Source organism: Hyaena hyaena, unplaced genomic scaffold (genome assembly GCF_003009895.1).
Source record: "Hyaena hyaena isolate Hyena2069 unplaced genomic scaffold, ASM300989v1 scaffold_144, whole genome shotgun sequence".
Taxonomy (NCBI): Eukaryota; Metazoa; Chordata; class Mammalia; order Carnivora; family Hyaenidae; genus Hyaena; species Hyaena hyaena.
Window position 1 is genome coordinate 1606717 of NW_024080776.1, and position 24607 is coordinate 1631323.

The following is a 24607-nucleotide window of genomic DNA, read 5'->3' on the forward strand; positions in this document are numbered from 1 at the left end:
AACTCTCATTCAAGGCTCCCAATGATCCCAAACCTGGGGTCTTTTCCAAGGCACAGGCACTCGCTGAAGCCCTTCCAGAGAGGTCCTGCTGCTGGACAGACTCCCTCTAGCTTGCTGGGAAGCACAGCATAGGGCCCAGGGCATCACTTTCTGCCGCTTCTCCGCTGCCTTGCTCACCCTCCCTGCCTTGGGCTTGAATCGGGGTGGGCTTTTCCACAAGGCACAGTAGGCACAGAGCCCAGGGCCCGTGATACTTTTAGGGACTAAGAAAATGAGTATAATAATACTCAATCCAGTCTGGGCTATATTGTTCTTTATACTAATGCAGTCATAAGATATCATTTTTACCCCCTTATTTTTTAAACCATTTTATTAATTTTTACTCTTAATGGAAGAAGGGACCCATGAAAATCATAATGTGGGCCTGATTTCATCTCCCAAATAAAGTACTTGGCCCTTCATCTTTGCCTCAGCCTCTGCTTTCTAGATCACAACTTTTATTCTCCTGCTTTTTACCTCATGGCTGCAAGATGACTGCTCTATCTCCAGTTATCACTGAACACATTCCAGGAAAAGTCGGGGTAGAATGCATCCGTCTCTGGTTTTCGAGAGACTGTAAAGCCAGTCCAGCAGACTGGCCAGGGCTTCACACAGATGACCTATCCGCGGGGCAGCCTGGGGACTCCAGCAGTTGGTGTCTCGGCCTCGAAAGCAGGGGAGCACTGTCTCCTGGCTGCTCAGGACGTGGAGGCCCCCCTGTTCCACCCGTCTGCACCCACCTTTGGTCTCCCCGGGCTCACGTGCGATGCCTCTCCCATGCACACCTCGGCTCTTCCTGCCACCTGCCCCCCCCCAACCCCGTCCCACCTGTCGCCCCTCTGGCATCATTCCCTGACTTCCTACCTCAGCCTCAGGGAGGTCCTCATCCTAGCCATTTTCCTAACACCTCAAACGTAGCGGAGCCAAGGGACTGCAGGGATTGACAGTTACCTGTTTCTGTGCCTTTTCTTCCATGTGTCAACCTTGCCTCCACTGTGCCCGGTACGTGTTGAGTCACGGTGAAAGCATGATCTGCCCTCATTATACCCCTTTACCTCTGTTCGCAGGCTCAGACAAGAGTCAGAGCATGCTGGCCTTGTCCATCAGTCCCAATCGGCGATACCTCGCCATATCCGAGATCGTGCAAGAAAAACCCATCATCACCATTTACGAACTGTCGTCCATCCCTTGCCGGAAGCGCAAAGTCCTTAACAGTTTTGACTTCCCTGTTCAGAGATTTATCAGCATGGCTTTTTCTCCAGACTCCAAATACCTGTTGACTCAGACATCACCTCCAGAGTCAAACCTTGTCTATTGGCTGTGGGAGAAACAGAAAGTAATGGCTGTTGTTAGAATCGACTCTCAGAACAATGCTGTCTACCAGGTACCTCCCAACATCACAACTATTGTGCAAGTTGTAAAAAATAGTAAGAGCTGCCTTTTATTGAATGTTTTCCATGTGCCAGGAACAGTGCCAATTTCTTAACATGCGCGTTTTGGAAAAGATCTTTTTTTTTTTTTTAAGTTTCTTTATTTTGAGAGAGAGCATGAGTTGGGGAGAGGCAGAGAGAGAAAGAATCTCCACACTGTCAGTTGCAGGGCTCGAAATCATGACTGTGAGATCACGACATGAACTGAAACCAAGAGTTGGACGCTTAACCAACTAGAGCCCCCAAGATGCCCCTCTGAATTTGTACTTTTAAATTAATCTCTCAACAGCCATATATGGTCTGCATAATTACTATCCTTGTTTTATTTATTTAAAAAAATTTTTTTAATGTCTATTTTTTATTTTTGAGAGAGTGTGAGCAGGGGAGGGACAGAGAGAGAGAGAGACCCTGAATCCGAAGACAGGCTCCAGGCTCTGAGCTGTCAGCACAGAGCCTGAGGCGGGGCTTGAACCCACAAACTGCGAGATCATGACCTGAGCTAAAGTTGGCCGCTTAACCGACTGAGCCACCCAGGCGCCCCACTATCTTTGTTTTATAGATGAGAGAACTGAGGTTCCAGGGGGTTAAGTCACCCACCCAAGTATCACACAGGTGGGGAGCGGCAGGGTCAGGAGCCTCGGGCTCCAGTGCCCGTCCACTTTTCTCTGGCCCAGAACTGCTTTCGCAGGCCAAGCAGATGAATTGATAACTTGCTTTGTCTTGCTGGCCCTGTCTTCTTCCTAACAGCATTACCAGGCAGCGGGTGGCTTTCAGGAATGTAACATGAAGCGGTTGATCTTGAGGACGTGTCAACAAAATTGCAGTCGGGAGTGGCATTTTCCATTGTGGTTTGAGGGCAAAATGAAGAGGACCCATGAGGAGGCTGGTTGAGGAGGCAGTGGGCCCCGGGGAGGTATGGCCACCGCAGTCTAGGATCTGGTACTCAGCTTTACAAGTTCAGGAACTCAGATCTGCTTGTGTTCAGAGATACTAGCTAGCCAGTGTCTCAGGAACAGACTCCCTTATTCCCACAAGAGGCTGGTGAATAACCTGGCATGTGACAACGAGAGCACTCACATTATTTATCTGGTATATTTCCTCCCTGGTAATAGAGAACTCAGGAGGTGAAATTAGTAATCAGAGGTTGCTTGGTGATCACCGTATCAGACCAAAGGGAGAGAGAGCCAGAAGATTCTTCCACCTAGGCCTTGCTGAGGTGGAGTCCAGCGTCCTATTCAGGGCAGAATACATCCTCTCTAACAGAGTCAGTAAACACTTACCGGATGCCCACTGTGAACCCAGCATCCAGAACACAGAGATGAGCCACCCGTCAATTGCTTACCACCTAGTAGAGGTGACTGCCGTTACTGTACCTCCCAGTTGGTAGGAGACTCCCTTCCCCTGGACCCACCAGATCCTCCTTTTCCTGTGTTTCCAGCTGAGCGTCCGTACCATTTTGTTAGCACAGAGTTTAGCTGTCGTCAGGAACTGCTTATGCTCTTTGGGGCCTCTGCAAAATGATTTTTGTGGGTTTCCTGGTTTAAGATGCATGGGCCAGACAAATACAGTGAATCTTTGCTTTTATCAAATATGGTATCAAAATTTATCATGACTCCCTGATGTCTAAAGGATTCTCTGAGGCACCTGAAATAAGTATTCGTTCATAAAACGAAAAGTAATGCAATCAAGTTTGTTTTAGAAATTGTTTTTTTTTTTATCCTTTTACATTTTACAGGTGAGCTTCAATCCTCAAGATAACTCTCAGGTCTGTGTCACTGGAAATGGGATATTTAAGCTTCTCCGTTTTGCCGAGGGCACCCTGAAGCAAACCAATTTTCAGAGGGGAGAACCCCAAAACTATCTAGCCCACGCATGGGTGTCTGAAGACAAGATCATTGTTGGCACTGACACAGGCAGGCTCTTCCTCTTTGAATCTGGAGATCAGCGCTGGGAGACAAGCATATTGGTCAAGGAGCCTACCAGTGACACCAGGAGCCTGGGGGTGATCCAGGAGTCGGAGAGGTAATGGCGCCCCTCAGGGCTGGGGCTCTTGTGAAAGTACGTTCATCATACCTACAGCGCTGTGTGCAAACAGGATTCTTCAAAAGTCACTCAGAACCCCTCCACCTTAAAGTCGACTCTTTTCATTTACCCCTCTGCCTTTCTCATGTTCATCTATATTCAAGCACAAATTTGACAGTTATGATGATAGCCTAGATACAATTCGTTTTCTTCTCATATGCATTCTATAAGTATTTTAGCATGACTAGTCTTCAAAACTCCAGATTTTTAAAAATGTCATTTCTGACGGCCACCTAACTTACCAACTCAATTAAATAAATGGCCACCAAGCTCTCGCATTGTGCAAGGCACCTTGCACGTGTCCTCAAGGACTTTGCCATTTAGAAGGAGCCAGTAGACCAACAAAGAAATGCAGGGAAGTGTTACTGGTAAATATGACAAAAGCATATGGGGTAAAGTGGGGGCTCGGGTTAATTTTACCTCTCCTTCAGCCTATAATGGTCATATCTCACACATGTTGAAGTATACGGCTGGATTACTAGACACTGCTTGAAGCACTTTGTGTGTTTTTACTTAGTCTTACCCTATATAGTATATATTATTATCATGCCCATTTTATAGAACAGGACACTGAAGCTCAAATAGGTTAAGTGACTCACCCAAGACCATAGCCCTGTCTGCCTGGCTCTGGAGCTGAGCCCTCAACACATGGCATCTTGTAGATTCTTCTTCCTTGTTAACTTTCACTCCGTCATTTTTCGCCATCCCCCACACCCATGACATCTCCTTTTTCTGTCATGATTCTATTAAAAGCTTCCTAGTAAGTCCCTCTGCCCTCTAGTTTGCCATGTTCCTAATCCTACAGTGGGTCCAGTGCTCTAGGAATAAACCCAGGGGCACCTGGGTGGCTCAGTTGGTTTAAGTATCCAACTCTTGGTTTCGGCTCAGGTCATGATCTCATGGTTCGTGCGTTTGAGTCCTATGTCAGGCTGACAGAGCCTGCTTAGGATTCCCTCTCTCCCCCTCTCTCTGCCCCTCCCTGGCTCATGTGCTCACTCTTTCTCTCTTTCCCTCTCTCTCTCAAAAATAAATAAATAAACTTTAAAATACAGAATAAAGCCCAGACTCCTGAACTTGGCCCACCCATCCCTGCTGCTCTGACCCTTCTTCACATCCGGGGCATCAGCTCCGGCCTCTGTCTACTGCACGTGTCTTGCGCACTCTTGTTTCTGAGCTTGGTCATATGTAGGTCCACCCACCCCGCTGCTCTGGACACACTCCCATTCCGACATACTCCTGCTTGTTCTTCAGATCAGCGGGGAGTTCTCAGCCTCTGCTCATCTCAGATGGGGGCACCTCTTCTGTAACTGTCAGAAAGTCCTGCTTCCGTCCCACCCAGCTGCCCCCTGATGGTTCTTAGCACTCGTCCCCTAGACTAAAAGCTCCTAGGAGCAGGAACTGGGTCAGTCTTACCATTGTTTCATAGGGTTGTTGACACCATATAATTCCAATAAATATTTGTGATGTGGAAGGAAGGGAGGGAGGATTCAAATCTCAGCCCTTCCACTTACTAGTTGTGTGATCTTAGAAAACTCTCTGGGCCACTTTTTCGTAGATGAAGGGGGTATAATAATGCTAGCAACAACCACAGTAATAGTGACACACAGGCTGGTGAGACTACCAGATGGATGGGAAACCTTCCAGTCTTCCTCTGGACTTTGTATAGCAGCCCACAGGCTGGCGTTTGGCCATGGAGAACAGGCTCACAATGGGCGATTTCTCCCGCATCCAAAGACAGCCCTTTGTTCTTTTCTTTTCTTTTCTTTTCTTTATTTTATTTTATTTTATTTTATTTTTCAAATAGTTTATTGTCAAATTAGTTTCCACATAACACTCAGTGCTCATCCCCACAAGTGCCCTCCTCCATGCCCATCACTCCCTCCCCCCCACATCCATCAGTCCTCAGTTTTTGTCAGCATTCAAGAGTCTCTCATGGTTTGCCTCTCTCCCTTTCCCCCACCATTTCCCCCTTCTTCTCCCCCTTGTTCCTCCGTCAAGTTCCTCCTAATCCTCCTATACGTGCAAACATATGATATTTGTCCTTCTCTGCCTGACTTATTTCGCTCAGCATCACACCCTCAAGGTCCATCCATGTTGCTACACATGGCCAGATTTCATTGTTTCTCATTGCCACGTAGTATTCCATGGTATAGATAAACCACATCTTCTTGATCCGTTCATCTGTTGATGGACACTTAGGCTCTTTCCACGTTTTGGCTATTGTGGAGAGTGCTGCTATGAACATTGGGGTACATGTGCTCCTATGCATCAGCATTTCTGTATCCCTTGGGTAAATTCCTAGCAGTGCTGTTGCTGGGTCATAGGGGAGTTCTATTGTTAATTTTTTGAGCAACCTCCACACTGTTTTCCAGAGGGGCTGCACCAGTTTGCATTCCCACCAACAGTGTAGGAGGGTGCCCGTTTCTCCACATCCTCGCCAGCATCTAGAGTTCTCTGATTTGCTCATTTTAGCCACTCTGACTGGCGTGAGGTGGTATCTCAGTGTGGTTTTGATTTGTATTTCCCTGATGAGGAGGGATGCTGAGCATCATTTCATGTGTCTGTTGGCCATCTGGATGTCCTCTTTGGAGAAGTGTCTGTTCATATCTTCTGCCCATTTCTTCACTGGGTTGTTTGTTTTTTGGACACAGCCCTTTGTTCTTATCCCTAGCTGAACTCATCTCCTTAGGATGACCTGTAAACTGTATGCTCTTTTCTTTTTCTAGCCTGATCGAATTTCCAACAATGAGTTCCCCGATCCCTTCCTATGAACAGGTCATGATGGCCAGTAGCTACGGCCAGCTGGCCATGCCCCAGGTGTTCGCCATTGCAGCCTATTCAAAGGGATTTGCCTGTTCTGCTGGGCCAGGGAGAGTTCTCCTGTTCGAGAAGATGGAAGAGAAGGATTTTTACCGGGAGAGCAGGGAAATCCGGGTAAGGAGGGGAGAACCGGGTCCTCCTGGCATGTGCTGTCCAGCAGCAGAGCACCGACAGGGAGGTTGCTGGAAGGAGAAGGCTGCAGCGCTGGGTGGAAATGGGGAATTGAGCCGTTTGTCCTGAGGGAAGTTTTAGGAGGGAGCAGACAGAGCAGGGGTTCAAAGTGGGAGGATCTGGATTTGAATTCTGGCAGAGAACTTCAGCAAGTTATATTTTCACTTTGAAGCTTAGCATTCCCATAAAAATTACATTATGATACATATTGATATTTAAGGTCAAGCACGCACTGCCTGGCACATAGGAAGCATTCAGAAAGTGTTTGTGGAATAAGTGATACAGAGGACTGTGGAGAGGGATCATCTGGTTGGGGAAGAACCAGGAAGGCTCTGGGTGTTTAGTGGTAATCTTTGGGGAGGGGTCTAAGAGGAAGGGTAACAGTTAATAGGAGGGAACAGGTTAGGAGTTGGAAGTGAATGGAATAGGTGGAGCAAAGGCACTGTGGCAGTGGGGAGCAGGTGGAGTGTCTGGGAGATACTCTCCTCCCCAGGGAAGAGGAGCTGAAAACCCTTGAAAGGAAAAGACTGGAGCTGAGGCCTGTGAAAGATTTCGAATGCCAGCCCAAGGAGCATGTGTGTAATTCCACGGACAGCCTGTGTCTGAGCAGAGAAGCATGACACTTAAGAAAAGCAATCTGCCTGTGGTCTGTTTGGAGGGGGGAGGAGGTGTGGATTTGGAGGCCCTGGACGTGAGGTGACACACAGTGAATGAGCCAGACTTGACTCCACCCTTATTGGCTGAGTGACTTGAGATGACTTGCTGAATCCAGCAAAGCCTCTGTTTCTTCAGTGAGAAAATAGGGCCTCATCCCTGCTGGTTAGCAGAAAGATGCACCAACACCCGTGTACATCAGGTGAGAGATGCTTGTGGCTCAATAAATGATAGCAGTCATTATTGCCACGATTAGGACTCGGGTAAGAGGCTTTGCTACTGAAGCCAGGAAGTAGTGAGATCTAGTCACCTCAGTGAGTAGCAGGGAAAGTGGGAAGAGAAAGAGCCTTTGCAGAGGTTAAGCCTATAGAGCTTTCCCTGAGTAGATATAAGGAGCTTCCAGAGATAACGCCCTGACTTTGAGACTGGCTGCCTGGGGAAAGATGCCAGAGGTAGGAAAGTTGGGGGTCAGAGCAAGGTGAGTGGGAACCAAGGAGAGTTTATCAATTCATCGTTTGGTTTGTTTATTCATTTGATAAGTATGTGCTGAGGGTTTGCTATGTGCCAGGCTCAGTGCTAGCGGCTGGCAATGCAGTAGGGAAGCAGACACACTAAGAGCATGTCCTTAGAACAAACAAATATGAGCAGATTGTCATATGGGGGTCACCACTGTGAAGAAAACAAAGCCAGGAGAAGGACAGGGAGTGAGAGGGGGTTCTGTTCTAGAGTTCCTCACTGAGGAACATGATGTTTGACCGGACACTGGAATAAAGCGAGTCCGTTGGAAATGTGGTTTAGACTTTGGGAGTGGGATCAATGTGTGTATACACACAAGCGTGCACACGCACGCATGCCCAGCGCTTAGCTTGTGTGTAGCACAGAGTTAATGCTTTATTTTTACTATTTTAAGGATTTATCATTGTGATTATTTTCACTACCACTGCTTTCACTGAAACTCTCATTTTAGGCAAAATCACAGACAAAACAAAACAAAAAAGGACTGAGGACAAACCTCAGCATTTCCTAATTTAGAGTCTGAGACAGAACGAGAACCCAGCAGGGGACCCTGAGAAGCAGTGGCCATTCGCTCACTCCTCTCACAAATGGCTGTCGCACACCTACCAAGGGCCAGGCTCCAGGACAGGTGGCTGGGTAGATGAACCGGCCGCGGCCACTTCCCCAAGGACCCTGCCGCCTGCGGAGGAGGGCAGCAAGGCCGCGCTTCCTCTTTTGCTGAGCGCTGCTGTGCGCTAGACACTGCCAAGCGCTGGCACACAGCCGTGGGATGCAGGCGGCCCTCGGTCTCTAGGCTCCCATTCTTCTTTACACGGTGTGATGAATGTGGCGGCAGAGGGACACTCCCTGGTGAGCACACTGAGGTGATACTAGAGCCCACCCAACCCAGGGCACCGCAAGGCAGGACAGGGTGGGACGTTCCTCCCTCCCAGAGCCCTCACTGGGCTGGCAGAGCAGGGGGCGTTGAGGGTGGGAAGGAGGCGGAGGTATACAGGAAGACACAACTCCAGGCAGGGGGAGGGAACCCTGAGAGCCCAGCGTCTTGGGCCCCATGGAGGCAGGTGCTGCCGTCACTGCTACAGGATCTAGGAAAGTCCAGATGATGATGATGACTGAGCAGGGGCCTCTGGCATCTCTAAAGTTGATGATGACATTTCAATACATGACACAATGGAAGGAACGAAGAACCGAGTGGCGATGGGATGGGCAGCCCAGCCTTTCAAGAAGTTTGATGGTTGGCAGGTGAAAAGCAATGGTGGGGAAAGGAAATCTAAGGTTAGGTCTGCTTGGGACCTCCAGGTCCTCTCAGAGGCTGCTCGTGGGCCCACCGAGTGACCCCTTTACTCTGCCCTGCTACTCACCCCGCATGGAAGAAGGGCTGTCACCTTCCCCTCTGCTGCCCCAAAGTGCACACTGGCCTGCTTGATGAGGTGGCAGCCGCACTGGGCTTCTGATAGGTGGGCGGGGGTGGGATTTCACCTAACGCTTGTTTCCCGAGGGGACTGCAAATTGAGATGTAGAGAATGGTCCTCTTTACATCTGCTGCCGTCTCTTAGCCACTGATCACTTCAGGGTGAATACGAAACTTGCAGAAACAGGTAACTCAGGCTCTCCCTTCTCCACGTCTGAGGGGGGTCCTTGGCAGCGTGCTGGTCTGGGGGTCTGTGAGCTGAAGGTACCTGCGAGGACTCCGAAAGCCCAAGTTCACACGGACAACGTGGGAACGTGACTGACAGTTGTCTTGCGTCTTGGGCAGATTCCTGTGGACCCACAGAGCAACGAGCCGAGTCAGTCGGACAAACAGGACGTCCTCTGCATGTGCTTCAGCCCCTCCGAGGAGACGCTGGTCGCCAGCACCGGCAAGAACCAGCTCTACAGCATCACCATGTCCCTGACAGAGATTAGCAAGGTGAGTCTTCCCAGCAGCACTTCCTTCCGGCCCAGGGACCGCCTACCGTGTGGGCAAATCTGAGTCCAGACTCTCTGAGCAGGGGCTCACTTAGCCCCTTCATAAGAGCGAAGAAACTCTAATCCTCAGGTGCCCCACAGAAGCACTCTTTCAAGGACACATTGGCTGTCAAGTTTAAATTGTACATATCCTTTAACCCCGCGGTTGTACTTCAGAGACTTCATCATACACATGCACATGCCGCTATACCTGCTCATGTGCACAAACATGCATGCATATAAAGAAGTTTATTGTTTCTTTTTGTTACACTGCAAACACTGCAATGAAAAAGCAGTATAAAGAGAGTCACTTTTTACTTCTAAAAGGTTCACTTTGTCAAGAGGATATTACATTTAAAAAAATTTTTTTTAAGGTTTATTCATTTTTCAGAGACAGAGAGAGACGGAGTGGGGGTGGGGGAGGGGCAGACAGAGAGGGAGACACAGAATCCGAAGCAGGCTCCAAGCTCTGAGCTGTCAGCAGAGTCTGACGCGGGGCTTGAACTCACGAGCTGTGAGATCATGACCTGAGCCAAAGTCAGACACTTAACCAACTAAGCCACTCAGGCACCCCTACAGTTTTAAACTTGTATGTACTTGATAGCACACATTCCAAATATATAAAGCAAAATTAGGGGAAAGTGGGTGATGAGCATTGAGGAGGGCACTTTTTGGGATGAGCACTGGGTGTTATATGGAAACCAATTTGACAATAAATTATACTTTTAAAGAAGCAAAATATATAAAGCAACATTTGACCAAACAATGAGGAAAATAGACCATCTATAATCACAGGAGGAGATTTTAACATATCTTTCTCAGTAATGGTGGAGTTTTTTAAATAACGGTTTTATTGAGCATTGACTGGCATTTATTCATATACCATACAATTCACATATTTAAAGTGTGTAATTCAGTGGTCTTGAGCATATTCACTGAGTCGTTGCAACCATTACCACAGTCAATTTTAGAACATTTTCATTGCTTTTCGTTCTTTTGGTTTGTCTCTGTGGATATGAATTACCATCTGAGGTCACTTCCTTAGCCCAATATGGATTTGCTCCCACCCACCATCTTTGTGCTGTTACTGTCAAATATATTTCCATGAGCCCAGTGATGCATAATATGCATATTGTTTTATACAGTCGCTTTCTCAATAAAGTAAAAGGAAAGTGGGGATGAGTGTGTATTTATATTATCCTTTCTAATGTCATAATACCTTTGCTGGTATTCTTTGTGGTTTTTTGGTGGATTCAGATTACTGTCTGGGGTCCCTTGCTTCAACTTGAAGAATCTCCTTTAGTATTACATGTAAGGCAGGTCCGCGAGCAACACACTCTTTGTTCTTATTAGGAATTTTTAAAAGATAGCCTTAAAAGATAGTTTTGCTGGATACATAGAATATTTTTTTAAGTTTATTTATTGGGTGGCTCAGTTGGTTAAGCATCTGACTTAGGCTCAGGTCATGATATCACAGTTCATGAGTTTAAGTCCTGCATCAGGTAAGCACAAGCCCTTCTCTGTCTCTCTCCGTCTCTCTGCCCCTTGTGGGATTCTCTCTCACTCTCATTCTTTCCCTCTCTTTCTCTCTGCCACTCACTCACTTATGCCCTCTTTCTAAAATAAATAAATAAATAAAGTTTATTTATTTTGAGAGAGACAGAAGCAGTGCGAGTGGGGGAGGGACAGAGAGAGAAGAGAGAGAGAGAATCCCAAGTAGGCTCTGCATTGCACATCTAACGCTTGCTGCTTTCAAGGTTTTTTCCTTGTCTTCAGTTTTCAATATTTTTACTAAAATGTGTCTGTGGATCTCTTTGTGTTTCAGCTTCCTGGATGTGTACATTAATACTTTCCAATAAATTTCGGAAATTTTGGCCATATTTTTTCAAATATTCTGTTCCCTGCGTCTCTCTCCCCTTCTCCCTCTCTCTCTATCCCTCATGGGATTCTCTCTCTCTCCCTCTGCCCTCACTGCACCATTTCCTCTCTCTCAAAAAAAAAAAAAAAAAAAAAAGCCTTAAAAAATTTTAATTGCCATTTTTAATTGTCATTTTAAAATTGCCTTTAAAGTAATAGCAGCATTGGAAAATATGCATAATATTAAAGCAGTCTTCCCATGGCCTGATTTCTGTGCACCCAAGCCAACTAATGTTCATGGGTAGTAATGGGGGCTGAAGTATACTGCCAGCCCTTTGCTTACTCTGCCAGATCTCACTCTGTGTGATTTCTCCAGGGGGAGCCTGCTCACTTCGAGTATCTGATGTACCCCTTACACTTCGCAGCCATCACCGGGCTAGCCACGTGCATCCGCAAACCCCTCATTGCCACCTGCTCTCTGGATCGAACAGTTCGCATCTGGAATTATGAATCGAAGTAAGGATGAAAGGCTTCGCAACTGCAGTGTGCAGGACCTCAGTTGTTAAATTTGTTCATGTGAATTATTTTAATTAGAGAGTCTTAAAGTGTAATTACTTGAAGCTTTCTTGGAAAAGGTTTTTTTTTTTTTAATCAAGTCCGTCAACTTACCTGTTCCTCTTCTCTTTTTGCTCGTGCTTGGGCTAGAACCCTGCTTTGTGTTTTATTAAGTGCTTCACCATATGCCAGACACCATGCCAGACACTAAAGACGTAAAGATAACACTCCAGTATCTCACCTTCTTACATAACCTCCTGTATTCTTCCAGTTTTCCTGTTTCTCCCACTAGATGTAACTTTTCATCACATGGAGCTCTCCAGACCACTAACTCCATCTCTTTCTCTTGATCACTCCCCTCAACAGTCTTAACTCCCTAGTGACTTTTTCCCCCTGACATAGCTTCCCTGAGGATCCCCAATCTAGAGTGGCCCCACACTGTAGTTTCTTTGTCCTTTGCGTACAGCCGCTGGATTGCTGAATAGACGCTGTGCGGTCCTTCTGACCTGGGGAATCTCAACAGAGCTGTGCCTTCAGCATCACTAGAAAACTCGTTGATCACTTCCCCCATTTCCATACTCATTGCTGGACACTCTCCTCAAATAACCAAAACCTGGGGAAAAGGGGAACCAAAATTTCAAGCAATAAAGAATCTCAAATGCTATGATAGAAATATGTGCCAGATACAATGGAGAGCTCAAGGGAATTGCTTAGAATTCAATCATCTTTTTCACAGCACTCTGGAGCTATTTAAGGAATACCAAGAAGAGGCTTATACAATCAGCCTTCATCCATCGGGGCACTTCGTTGTAGTAGGGTTTGCTGACAAATTACGCCTAATGAATCTACTCATTGATGATATACGTCCTTTCAAAGAATATTCTGTCAGAGGATGCAGGGAGGTAAGATGCTGGAGATAAAGGTTCAGTTTCTTGGAAAACTGGGGTTGAAATATCAAGAACTAACACACTCTGGTGAAGTAAGACCAAAGTCTGCTTAGAGAACATCAGCAGCTTTAAAAGAAGAAAGGCAAGAGATGCAGTTCTTCTCTTCACCAAACCTCTTGAGCATATGGTTCTATCCCATTTCTCTCTTGCTCGTCAAGATATTTCACTGAACCCCAAACCTTGTGAGATCCCACATATGATTAATCCTCTCGGTGATTGCGGAGTAACAAAACGTGTCAAAAAGGAAAGTTATCTCAGAATCAGAGTCCCAGCCAGTTGGGAAGGTGAGGTTGGAGATGGGGAGGGGCCAGGGAACAGAAGCATCCACAGGGAGAGGCATTTAGCCGCCCATCATCACATTTCCCCCTGAGGTGACCAGGGGGAAATTCCCAGATAGCAATTCCGGGAATTGCTTCCCCACTCCGAAACTTCTACAGACAGAGTGAATGTTGTGCTCTACCATCCAAGCAACGCTACAGTCAGTGCATCCTGGCAGCACCTTGGCCAGTATGAACTACAGGAGTAGTGAAGATGTCGGCTGGTTCTCAGTCCCATCTGCACCTCTCCCAGCCCCTGATTCCCACTTCCACACCTGCTTTCAGCCTGAAGTCTTTAGGAAAAGGAGCTCTTGACTATAACCCCCAGAAGGCTCATTTCTCTCATTCTTGTTCTCTTGCTTTCTTTGTAGTGTTCCTTTAGCAATGGAGGTCACCTGTTTGCTGCAGTCAATGGAAATGTGATTCACATTTTTACCACTACAAGCCTAGAGAACATCATGAACCTGAAAGGACACACAGGGAAGGTGAGTGAGTGAGCAGAGTCCAAGGACACAAGAGGCACAGAGCCAAGCATTATGCTTGCCAAGTGAACAGAAGAGAAGTGATCCATTTTCTCTTGGAGTTCACGGTCTACTTGGGGAAAGAGATGACAAAAGCGCAAGCTTATTACTAATTGCAACAAAGGCAATGAAAGAAAAACATGGGGTGTTATGAGAGTAAATAATCAAAGAGTTGGCGTAATTTAGATTGAGGTGTTCACAAAGGCTGGGTCCTAAAGGAGTAGGAAGGAATTAACCAGAGAGAGTTGGTGGGGATCATCACTGCACACAGGAATCCAAAGACTCTGGGATGAGGGACTGCGTGGCTGTCAGAGGAGCTGAAGAATTTGTGGGGCTGGAACATAGGTGTCAGGATGAAACAGGACCCAGCTGAGACTGGCAAGATTAGCAGAGGCCCAAGTGCATGGGACCTTGCAGGCCTTCTAAGTATAAAAAAGATAAAAAGGGGCGCCTGGGTGGCTCAGTCAGTTAAGTGACCGACTTCAGCTCAGGTCATGATCTAACCGTTCATGGGTTCGAGCCCCGCATCGGGCTCTGGGCTGACAGCTCAGAGCCTGGAGCCTGTCTTCAGATTCTGTCTCCCTCTCTCTCTGACACTCCCCTGCTCATGCTGTATCTCACTCTCTCTCTCTCAAAAATAAATAAAACATTAAAAAAAATTTTTTTTAAAGATAGTTTATCCTCCTTATGCCTTGGCATCATTGAAGACGTTCAGAGCAGGAAATGATATGACCAGATTCACATTTTAGACTCTTTGGCTGCAGAAGGAAGAATATATTGAAAGACAGGGCGGAAATGGTAAGGAGACTATTGTGGATGTCTACGCCATTTTGGACTACGATGGAGATGGTACAGAGGGAGAAGTAGGTGGATTCAAAAGATATTTAGGAAGCAAAACCAATAGTTTTCAGACAGAGTGGAGATGGGGCGTGAAGACAAGGGAGGGGCCAAAGGTGACTTAAGAAGAAGTCAGCGAAAGGATTTGGAGAGAAAAAGCACTTGAAAGGCATACTAGGCAGAAGGACCTGTTAGAGATGATGGAACTGGAGTATAAAATAAGGTGGTGGTTTGCAGTACACATGGCTGGAACATAAGGAGCCAGAGAGGTTGGCTACATCCCAATGTGTGCACCATGCCAAGGAATTGGACTTTGGTCTATAGGTGATGAGAGATAATTGAAAGGATTCAAAAAAGGAAGTAATGGGATTAGTAATGGGATTAGTACTTCTCCAAACAGTATTAAGGATGGATTAGAGGAGAGGGAACTTGGAGGGTTGGAGACCAGCTAAGAAGTGAGGGTGAAAGATGAGTCAGGAAGTAAACCATGGCTTTGGTAGTAGAAACAGAGAGAAGCACGATATTAAGTTCCATTTTCTACATGTTATGTGTAATGTGTCCAAGAACTATGATACACCGGCATGGAGGTCAGGAAAGAAGTCTAGTCTGAAAATGAAGATGCAGGGGATGATGGTAGTGCAAGTCAGAGGCATAGATTACATCACCAAGGGCCTGGCATTTGAGAAGAATCTTGGGCAGAAGACAGGTGACCAACATTTCAGGGACTGGTTAAAGAAGAGAAGAACTGTAAATGAAGGCACGAGAGAACTTGGAATCAAGGAATTGTATCAGAGAAGCTAAGGAGCTCATTTCTAAGATAAAGTAGTTGGTGGTGGTAAAGGTCAGAGAGAGGGGCGCCTCGGTGGCTCAGTCAGTCGAATGTCCAACCTTGATTTCAGCTCAGGTCATGATCTCATGGTATGGTGCATGGGATGGAGCCTGGGTTGGGCTGACAGTGTGGAGCCTACCTGGGATTCTCTCTCGTCTTTCTGTCCCCTGCCCCCTTCTCACGCTCTCTCTCAAAAATAAACCAACATTTTAAAAAAATAAATGAATAAAGGTCAGAGAGAAGTCCTGTAAAGACTAAAAGCTAACCACTGAGAGTAGCAAATAACAGGGGCATAAGTGCAAGAACTATGAAAATGCTGAGCTTTCCCGGTTTCAACAGTGTGATTGGTCTTCAAGCGACTGTGAAGGTGCAGATGAAAGCATGCCAGATGATTCTGATGCTTTTTCTAGAACCATGTGCATCTCCTTGGGAGGCCCTCCCTGACCAGTCCAGGAAAGCAGCCCTTTGTTTCATCCTTTTGCAAGTATTTATAACACTGGTCTCTAACCAGGGTTGTAGGTTAGACTTACATCTGCAATGTTAAAAAAAAAAACAACCAACAGATGGAGGATGCAATAAAACCATGGATACAAGGAAATTTATAACTTTAAATACATATAGAAGATATATAAAAAGATAAAAATCAGTGATATAATCATCCATCTCAAGAAATTAGAAAAGGAACAGCAAATTAAATTCAAAGAAGATAAAAGGAAGGACATAGTAAGGATAAGAGCAGAAGTTAATAAAATAGAAAACAAGCACAATAGAAGATCATCAAAGCCAAAACTTGGTTTTGGGTTTTTATTTTTTTTAATGTTTGTTTGTATTGACAGATGGGGGACAGGAGAGAGAGTCCAAGCAGGTTCTGCACTTTCAGCACAGAGCCCGACACAGGGCTCAAACTCATGAACCATGAGATCATGACCTGAGCCAAAGTCAAGAGTTGGATACGTAACTGATTGAGCCACCCAGGTGCCCCAGGTTTTTTTAAGTAATCTCTGCTCCCAATGTGGGGCTCAAACTCAGAACCTTGAGATCAAGAGTTGCATTCTCTACCAACTAAGCCAGTCAGGAGGCCCCAAAACTCAGCATTTTGAAAATATAAAACGGACAAGCCCTTGACATGACTGACTAAGAAAGGGGGAAAAAAGGACAGGTAAATAACCAGTATGAGGAATGAAAAGGGGATATCACTACAGATCCTATATAATAAAAAAAAAATCATGAGGGGATATTATGAACAACTTTATAAAAATAAATTTGAATATGTAGATGAAACAAATTCCTAGGAAAATTGAATCTATAATTTAAACCCTTCCTATAAAGAAAACTCTAGGCCAGGGGCGCCTGGGTGGCTTAGTCGGTTAAGCGTCCGACTTTCGCTTAGGTCATGATCTCGCGGTTTGTGGGTTCGAGCCCCGCGTCCGGCTCTGTGCTGACTGCCAGCTCAGAGCCTGGAGCCTGTTTCCGAGTCTGTGACTCCCTCTCTCTGTGACCCTCCCCTGCTCATGCTGTCTCTCTCTCTCTCTCTCTCCTAGAAATAAATAAAACATTAAAAAAAAAAAATTTAAAGAAAACTCTAGGCCCAAAGCATATCACTGGAGAATTATATCAATTTGTAAGGGGGAAAAAAATGACACTAATCTTGAAGAAACTCTTACAAAGTATAGAAAAAAGAGCAGATACTTCCCAGTATTGTTCTGTGAGACCAGCATAATCATAATACCAAAACCTGTCATCAAAGACATCACAAGAAAGAAATGCTAAGCTGGTCTTTTTTGTAAGCATAGAAATAAACAAAACGTTATTAAGCCAATCCATCAATATATAAAAAAGAAAATACAGCATGACCAAGTTAGATTTATTCCAGGAATACAAGGTCATTTTACAATTTGAAATCAATTAATGTACTATACCATATTAACATAATAAGGATGAAAAAATCATATGTTTATCTCCATAAATACAGATATAATAAAATTTATTAATATTAAATGGTAACATTTAATATTCATTCATGATTTTAAATGAATAATTTTAAATGAATAATATTCATTCATGATTTTAAAAAACAACACTTGGGGCTCCTGGGTGGCTCATTCGGTTAAGCATCTGACTTCAGCTCAGGTCATGATCTCATGGTTTGGGAGTTTGAGTCCCATGTCAGGCTCTGTGCTAACAGCTCAGAGCCTGGAGCCCATTTCAGATTCTGTGTCTCCCTGTCTCTCTGTCCCTCCCCCACTCATGCTCTGTCTCTCTCTCTCCTTCAAAAATAAATAAATATTTTAAAAACTAGGGGTGGGGGGAGGGGAAGGGGAGTGATGGGCATGGAGGAGGGCACTTGTTGGGATGAGCACTGGGTGTCATATGGAAACCAACTTGACAATAAACTATAAAAAAAATAAATAACAATAAAATAAAAACCAATAAACTAAAAAACTAAAAGATAATGGAAATCCTATTATACAAATCTCATGTAAGATATTTAAGAAAACCTACAACAAACGGCATACTTGATCATAAAATTATGAAAGGATTCTTTCTGAGATAGAGAACAAAACACGATGCCTTCTGTTAGCCTTATCCTGAGTCCTAACCAGTGCAATAAGACAAGAAAAGGAAATATGTCTTAGTCCCCGAGGCTGCCGTAACAAAATAGCACAGACTGGGTAGCTGATAAACAACAGAAATATTTCCTCAAGTTTGGAGGGCAGGAAGTTCAAGACCCAGGTGCCCGCATGGGTAGGTGAGGACCCTCTTCCTGGCTGCAGATTCCTCAATCCTCACATGGTAGAAGGGGTGAGCTAGCTCTCTGGGGCCTCTTTCATAAAGGCACTTACTAATCCCATTCATGAGGGTTCTACCCTCATGACCTAATCATCTCTCAAGGGGCCCCACCTCCTAATACCATCTTCTTCTCAGGTGAGGATTTCAACATATGAACTGGGGGGCACAGGTTGGAGTAAGAGACACCAACATTCAGGCCATAGCAAAATCAAAGGCATAGAGATTGGAAAGGAATAAATAAACCCTCACAGACAACATGACTGAGTATGTAGGAAATTCAAAGAGTTTTCAGAGAAACTATTAAAATTACTGAGTCTAAGAATATTGTTAGAAATAGTATCACTATATTTTTTTCAAGCGTATTTCTACATAATAGTAACAAACGGAGAATGCAGTTTAAGAGGTGGAAGTGGAGCTGAGGAGGTGGGTAAGGACGTGCCTGACAGGGTTGGAGCCCTGGAAATACCAAGAGGGGTGGCCCGTGGGTCGGGACGTTGGTTCCTTAAGAGGGGCTTGAGAAAATAAGGAAATACATTGAAGATCATGGGAGCAGGGTCTCTCACTATTGGAGAAGAGAGTTATAAATATGACAAGGGGGGAAATCTAGAAAATTGTCGTTGTTGTTTGTTTCTTTGTTTAGTGGCTTAGCTGAACTAATCCTGAGAAGTCTTTCTTTTCCCTGCAGTGTGCACACTTGATGTCTCTGCTCAGATTTTTGTTCTTTTTTTTTTTTTTTAATCTTTTCTCTCGTTGCCCCTGGGTTGACCTGAGCCACTCGTTAGTCACAGACTGGACTTATAGCCCCCTTAGCCAGTTAGATTTTCACCTTTCACTGTTGGATCTGTGGGGTTGGGAGGCGGCTGTCACGGTTCACGGAGTTCACGGTTTTTTCGCTCCTTGTTCAGCCAGATTCTAGTAGTTTGGAGATTCTTTCTCTGATTGTACCTGAGAGAGTGCAGCCTTAGCCATGCACACAGCCTTCCAGGCTGCCAGGGATAAGTGTGATTTTATTTCTAAGCCTGGCTTCCTGGGAGATGCCTGTGGACCAGAGGAGATTATTATTCAGTTCGTGTTTGGTCAGATGTTATGTTTAAACCCCTTGTGCCAGTGAGCTTCTGCCCTGTGTTGATGGGTCCCCATGCAGCTCAGGAGAGCTTTCAAGTTCTCCCCATCTCTTGCTCTGATGGCTCTTAAGTAGGCTGCCTTAGCACATGCGCATAGCCTTCCCGACCCCCGCAGTTGTCTATGATTGCAGAAGGGCTCTCCTTGACCGTGTCTCCCTCATTCTATTAAAATTCTCATGCTCTGCTATTTGCTAATATCGTGGACCTACCAGCCTTCTCTTAACTGCACTCCACTGATATCACCATCATTTTAGACAATGCCCAGAGGGTAGACTTCTTCACACTCTGTTCCAAATAAAGCCAGTTTTGGGTTTGCTGAAGGGCAAGGACAGCAAGAAAGGACATCGGCCTCGGTTGAGTGGAACACGTGAGGAGTTCATCCTCTTTTCCCGAATGCAGCATGTGTGTGTGTGTGTGTGTGTGTGTGTGTGTGTGCATGCGCGCACGCACAGGCACATGCGCACGCTTTTACCTGGGTACGCCTTCGTCCCCTGTAGGTTCGTTCAGTTGTGTGGAACACGGATGACAGCAAACTGATCTCTTGCGGCACCGACGGTGCTGTCTATGAATGGAATCTGTCCTCAGGAAAGAGAGAGACAGAGTGTGTTCTCAAGTCCTGCAGCTACAACTGTGTTACTGTCTCCCCCGATGGCAAAATGATCTTTGCGGTTGGATCAGACCAGACTCTCAAGGAGATTGCGGACTCCTCGGTGAGTCTGTCCCGGCTTCCTCCAGGCTGTCACCTTGGTCTGCTGAAGACAGCCTCCTTGGATGCAGCAGGAAGTGCGATGGGAAGAGGGCTCATCGGAACAGGGTCCGTTCTTCATGGGATGATCCTTTGGGGTCGGCTCGTTATTGTTACTTGTGGGATTTCCTGCCCGGAGCCCTACCTGACCAGGTTAAACTGTGGGGCCCCCTTCTCCTTCTGTTTTGCTGGCTGGCGACAGGGCTCTTCCACCCTCCAGGGCCGAGGTGAGCAGCACCTCCAAACCACACGCTTCCCCTGGGGAAGAGACAGAAGTATGGTTACTACTATTGCCTCGGCTTGCCACCATATTTGTTTGAAACCCCCAAACTCTGAAATTTAGGAATTGCCACATTTGACTCCAAATAGTTGAGGGAGGAGAGAAGAGCTCGGCAAAGACACTGCACACAAATGTGGCTGCGTCCTTCCCCAGGCACCAGCTTGTCTCCTTCGGTTCTTGTCACCCTCCTGGTGCCAGGAAGTGCACAGACTTCGGCAGCAGACTGACCCGAGACGGGTTTCACCATGATTGGAGCCCGGCAGAGAGTGGGGGTCTCTCCACCATGCCCCCAAGCAGCTTAGTCCTGATTCCGTGGTGGCTTTTACAGTGCCACGCCAGGACACAGCCGCTCAGGGCATGCTGGCAGCTCACGCCTCCTGCTGTCCCCACTGGCCAGCACACACTGTATGAGCCACACAAGCATCCGCTAAATGTTCAGTGGGAGGGTGGGCGGGTGATTAGATGGAGAGAAGGCACAGTGAATGAATTAATGAAAAACAAAGTGAGTTTCCTGATAGTATACTTGTGTTTGTGTAACGGACATTGATCACTGTTTGCTGAATGACTGTGTGATCCATATCGCATTCTGAGTTTGAGATGCGAGGTTGCCTAACAGTCACAAGCAGAGACATGAGGGCCTGACCACCACTTCCGGGGGGAGTGGGGGGGGCGGCGGGTGCTGTCTCTGAGGCTCTGTTTTGTCATCTTAAAACAGGGTAACGGTAGCTACTCCCAAAGGGTTTGTGTGAGGATTGAATGAGTTAACAGCGTGCAAAAGCCATAAAATGGGGCTTGGCTCCCTCTTATTAGTGTTAATCCCAACCACTAGAACCCTTGTTCACCAGTCAGGCAGCCAGGATGTGCTGATTTGTGTCTTCTCTGCGGAGGCACATGCCCGGGCTGTAAGGAATAGAGAAAGTTGCCCCAGTGCCGTTAGAGGAGAGGAAGGAATGACCTGGGGACATGGCTCAGCCTGTTGCCCTCAACAGAGCCGTCTGTGTTCCAGATCCTTCGAGAGATACCAGCATTTGACGTCATCTACACAGCCATCATCATCTCGCACTCTGGGCGCATGATGTTTGTGGGCACCTCCGTGGGAACCATCCGTGCCATGAAGTACCCGCTGCCTCTGCAGAAGGAATTCAATGAGTACCAGGCCCATGCGGCTCCTATCACCAAGGTGAGAAGGGACCCTCTCTTCAGGGGCCCGTTCCCAGAACCGGCTCTCCATCGATCCACCTGACCTGCCCTCCACAACCCCTGTCTCCCCTTAGTCCTCTCTCCCTCTTTGTTCATCTAACCACCCCTTCAGTGAACACTTACTGGCTGCTAATATTCTTTGTTTAAACTCCTCCCATGCATATATCTGAGGAGGTCATCAGAGATACACCTAAGGATTCAGGTACAAGGTTGTTCACCGTAACACCAAGCATACTGCAGGGCCATTTGAGAGACGCTCTATGCGGCGCACCCAGATCTCGCCTCTGCTGAGTGCCAGCCGTGGCCCACAGCTCTCCTCCTCCACGGAAGTGCCCTGGACCAAAGAGAGTCAAAGCCAGGAGATGAACCCCTGTCCCTCCCTGAAGATCCACAACACGAACACACGTTTGTCAATTGTCCCTCTGACAACACAACACCTAAGGCTTTGAACTATGTCCGAGACCCTGCACATACTGCCTTGCCTGCAGACGGCAGCCTTCCTAAGAAAGCTTTTTTCCTTATCAACGGGAACATTCCTGTACTGAAGCTGGGCCTTGTGCTCAGAGTAAATTGAAAACTCCCCCTCTTCCCTTCACAGCTATGAAGTTTTGTTGGTTAGGTGTTTATTTTTCTGATTATAAAAGCAAAACCTGTTCATTTTACAGATAAAAATCCCGACAATATTGTCATTAATATTTTGATGCATTTTCTCACACTCTTGTGTACATTTTGTGTGCATTTTAAGCAAATGGAGACTATACGGTATGTACACTTGTAGCCTGCTTTTGTTTTTTTACTTAATGCTTTTTTTCATATAATTAAATGTTCCTTAAAAACATGATTTTAGTAACTATACAAATATCCTATCAAATGATGGACCATAACTTACTTAATTCTTCTCTTACAACTAGGCATTTTTTTTTTAAGTTTCTTTATTTCTTTTGAGAGAGAGATAATGAGCTGGGGAGTGGTGGGGGTGGGGGAGACAGAGGATCTGAAGCAGCCTCTGCATTGAAAGCAGACAGCCCGATGCAGGGCTTGAAAACACAAGCCATGAGATCATGACCTGAGCCGAAGTTGGACACTTAACTGATCAAGCCATCCAGGCGCCCCTAGAACTAGACATTTATTTTTATATTTTTATAAGAGAGACTTTTAAAATGTCTGTTTATTTATTTTGAGAGAGAATGTAAGTCGGGGAGGGACAAGTGAGAAAGAGAGAGAATATCAAGCAGACTCCGCACTCAGCACAGAGCCCAACGCAGGGCTCCATCCCACAACTGTGAGGTCACAACCTGAGCTGAAATCAAGAGTCAGGCTCTTAACTGACTGAGCCACCCAGGTGTCCTGAGACTCTTTTTTTTTTTTTTTAAGCTTTTTAAATTTATTCTGAGAGAGAGGGTGCATGCATGCAAGTGCAACCAGGGGTGGGGCAGAGAGAGGGGGAGAGAGAATCCCAAGCAGGCTCCATGGTGTTAGTGCAGAGCCTAGCAGGGCTCAATCTCACAAACCGTGAGATCCTGACCTGAGCTGAAATCAAGAGTCAGATGCTTAACTGACTGAGCCACTCAGGTGCTCCAGCATTTATTTTTATTATTATTATTTTTATTTGAGAGAGAGAGAGGGAGAGGGGGAGAACATAAGCAGGGGAGGGGCGGGGGGGGGGAGAGAGAGAGAGAGAGAGAGAGAGAGAGAGAGAGAGGGAGGGAATTTCAAGCAGGCTCCATGCCCAGTACAAGATTGATGCAGGGCTCAATCTCACGGCCATGAGATAATGACCTGAGCCAAAATCAAGAGTCAGATGCCAAGCCGACTGAGCCACCCAGGCGCCCCTAAAACTGGGCATGTAAATGACCTTATGAACTATAATAAATACGCTGCTTTACAGATTTCTCTGGGCATCTCTGATTATTTTAAAGGCTAACTTGCTAGACAGAGGTAAAATCCCTGAGTGAGAGCATTGCCATTTGTAAGGTTTTGACACGTGTTCCTGATGGTGAGAAGGCACCTTTATGGTTGATTTTTTTTGCTTGCGATTTTTATTTTGAGATCATTATAAATTCACAGGAAATGTAAAGATGGCATAGGTCCCATGTACCCTTTTCCCAGTTTACCCCAATAATTATTGTATCTACTGTAACTATAGTATGATATCACCCCAGAAAACTGATGTTGGTACAGTATGTGTATTGTTTCGACGCCATTCTATCACATATAGAGACTCCTATAACTGGCACTGCAGTCAGGACTCAGAGCTGCTTCATGGCCACAATGAGCCCGCTCCTGCTAGCTGATAGTGACAGCCGCTCACCCCTCCCCCGCCTCCCTCCCTAGTCCTGCGCAAACAGTACTGGTTCTCCAGTTCCATTATTTGTCACTTTATTTATTTATTTAGAGAATGAGGGAAAGAGAATGTGCCAGGCACCCCCCATAATTTGTCATTTTAAGAATTTTATATACTGCACAGCAAAGGAAACAACCCACAAAACTAATAGGCAACCAACGGAATGGGAAAAGATAGTTGCAAATGACATATCAGATAAAGGGTTAATATCCAGAATCTATAAAGAACTCACCAAACTCCACACCCGAAAAACAACCCATTGAAGAAATGGGCAGAAGATATGAACAGACACTTCTCCAAAGAGGACATCCAGATGGCCAACAGACACATGAAATGATGCTCAGCATCCCTCCTCATCAGGGAAATACAAATCAAAACCACACTGAGATACCACCTCACACCAGTCAGAATGGCTAAAATGAGCAAATCAGAGAACCCTAGATGCTGACGAGGATGTGGAGAAACGGGCACCCTCCTACACTGTTGGTGGGAATGTAAACTGGTACAGCCCCTCTGGAAAACAGTGTGGAGGTTCCTCAGGAAACTAACAATAGAACTCCCCTAGGACCCAGCAATAGCACTGCTAGGAATTTACCCAAGGG

At 46.0% G+C, this 24607-nt stretch overlaps 1 protein-coding gene across 2 annotated transcripts in view; it reads left to right on the plus strand.

Moving 5' to 3' along the window:
* CFAP57 (cilia and flagella associated protein 57) overlaps positions 1-24607 on the plus strand; it is a 71387-nt gene that overhangs the window by 4244 nt on the left and 42536 nt on the right. For both annotated transcript variants that reach the window (XM_039238688.1, XM_039238689.1), the window contains exons 3-11: positions 1107-1423; positions 3205-3491; positions 6278-6485; positions 9469-9621; positions 11893-12032; positions 12808-12973; positions 13707-13820; positions 19934-20146; positions 21468-21641. In XM_039238688.1, coding sequence (XP_039094619.1) covers positions 1107-1423; positions 3205-3491; positions 6278-6485; positions 9469-9621; positions 11893-12032; positions 12808-12973; positions 13707-13820; positions 19934-20146; positions 21468-21641 — 1772 coding nt within the window. The remainder of the gene's footprint in view (positions 1-1106; positions 1424-3204; positions 3492-6277; positions 6486-9468; positions 9622-11892; positions 12033-12807; positions 12974-13706; positions 13821-19933; positions 20147-21467; positions 21642-24607) is intronic.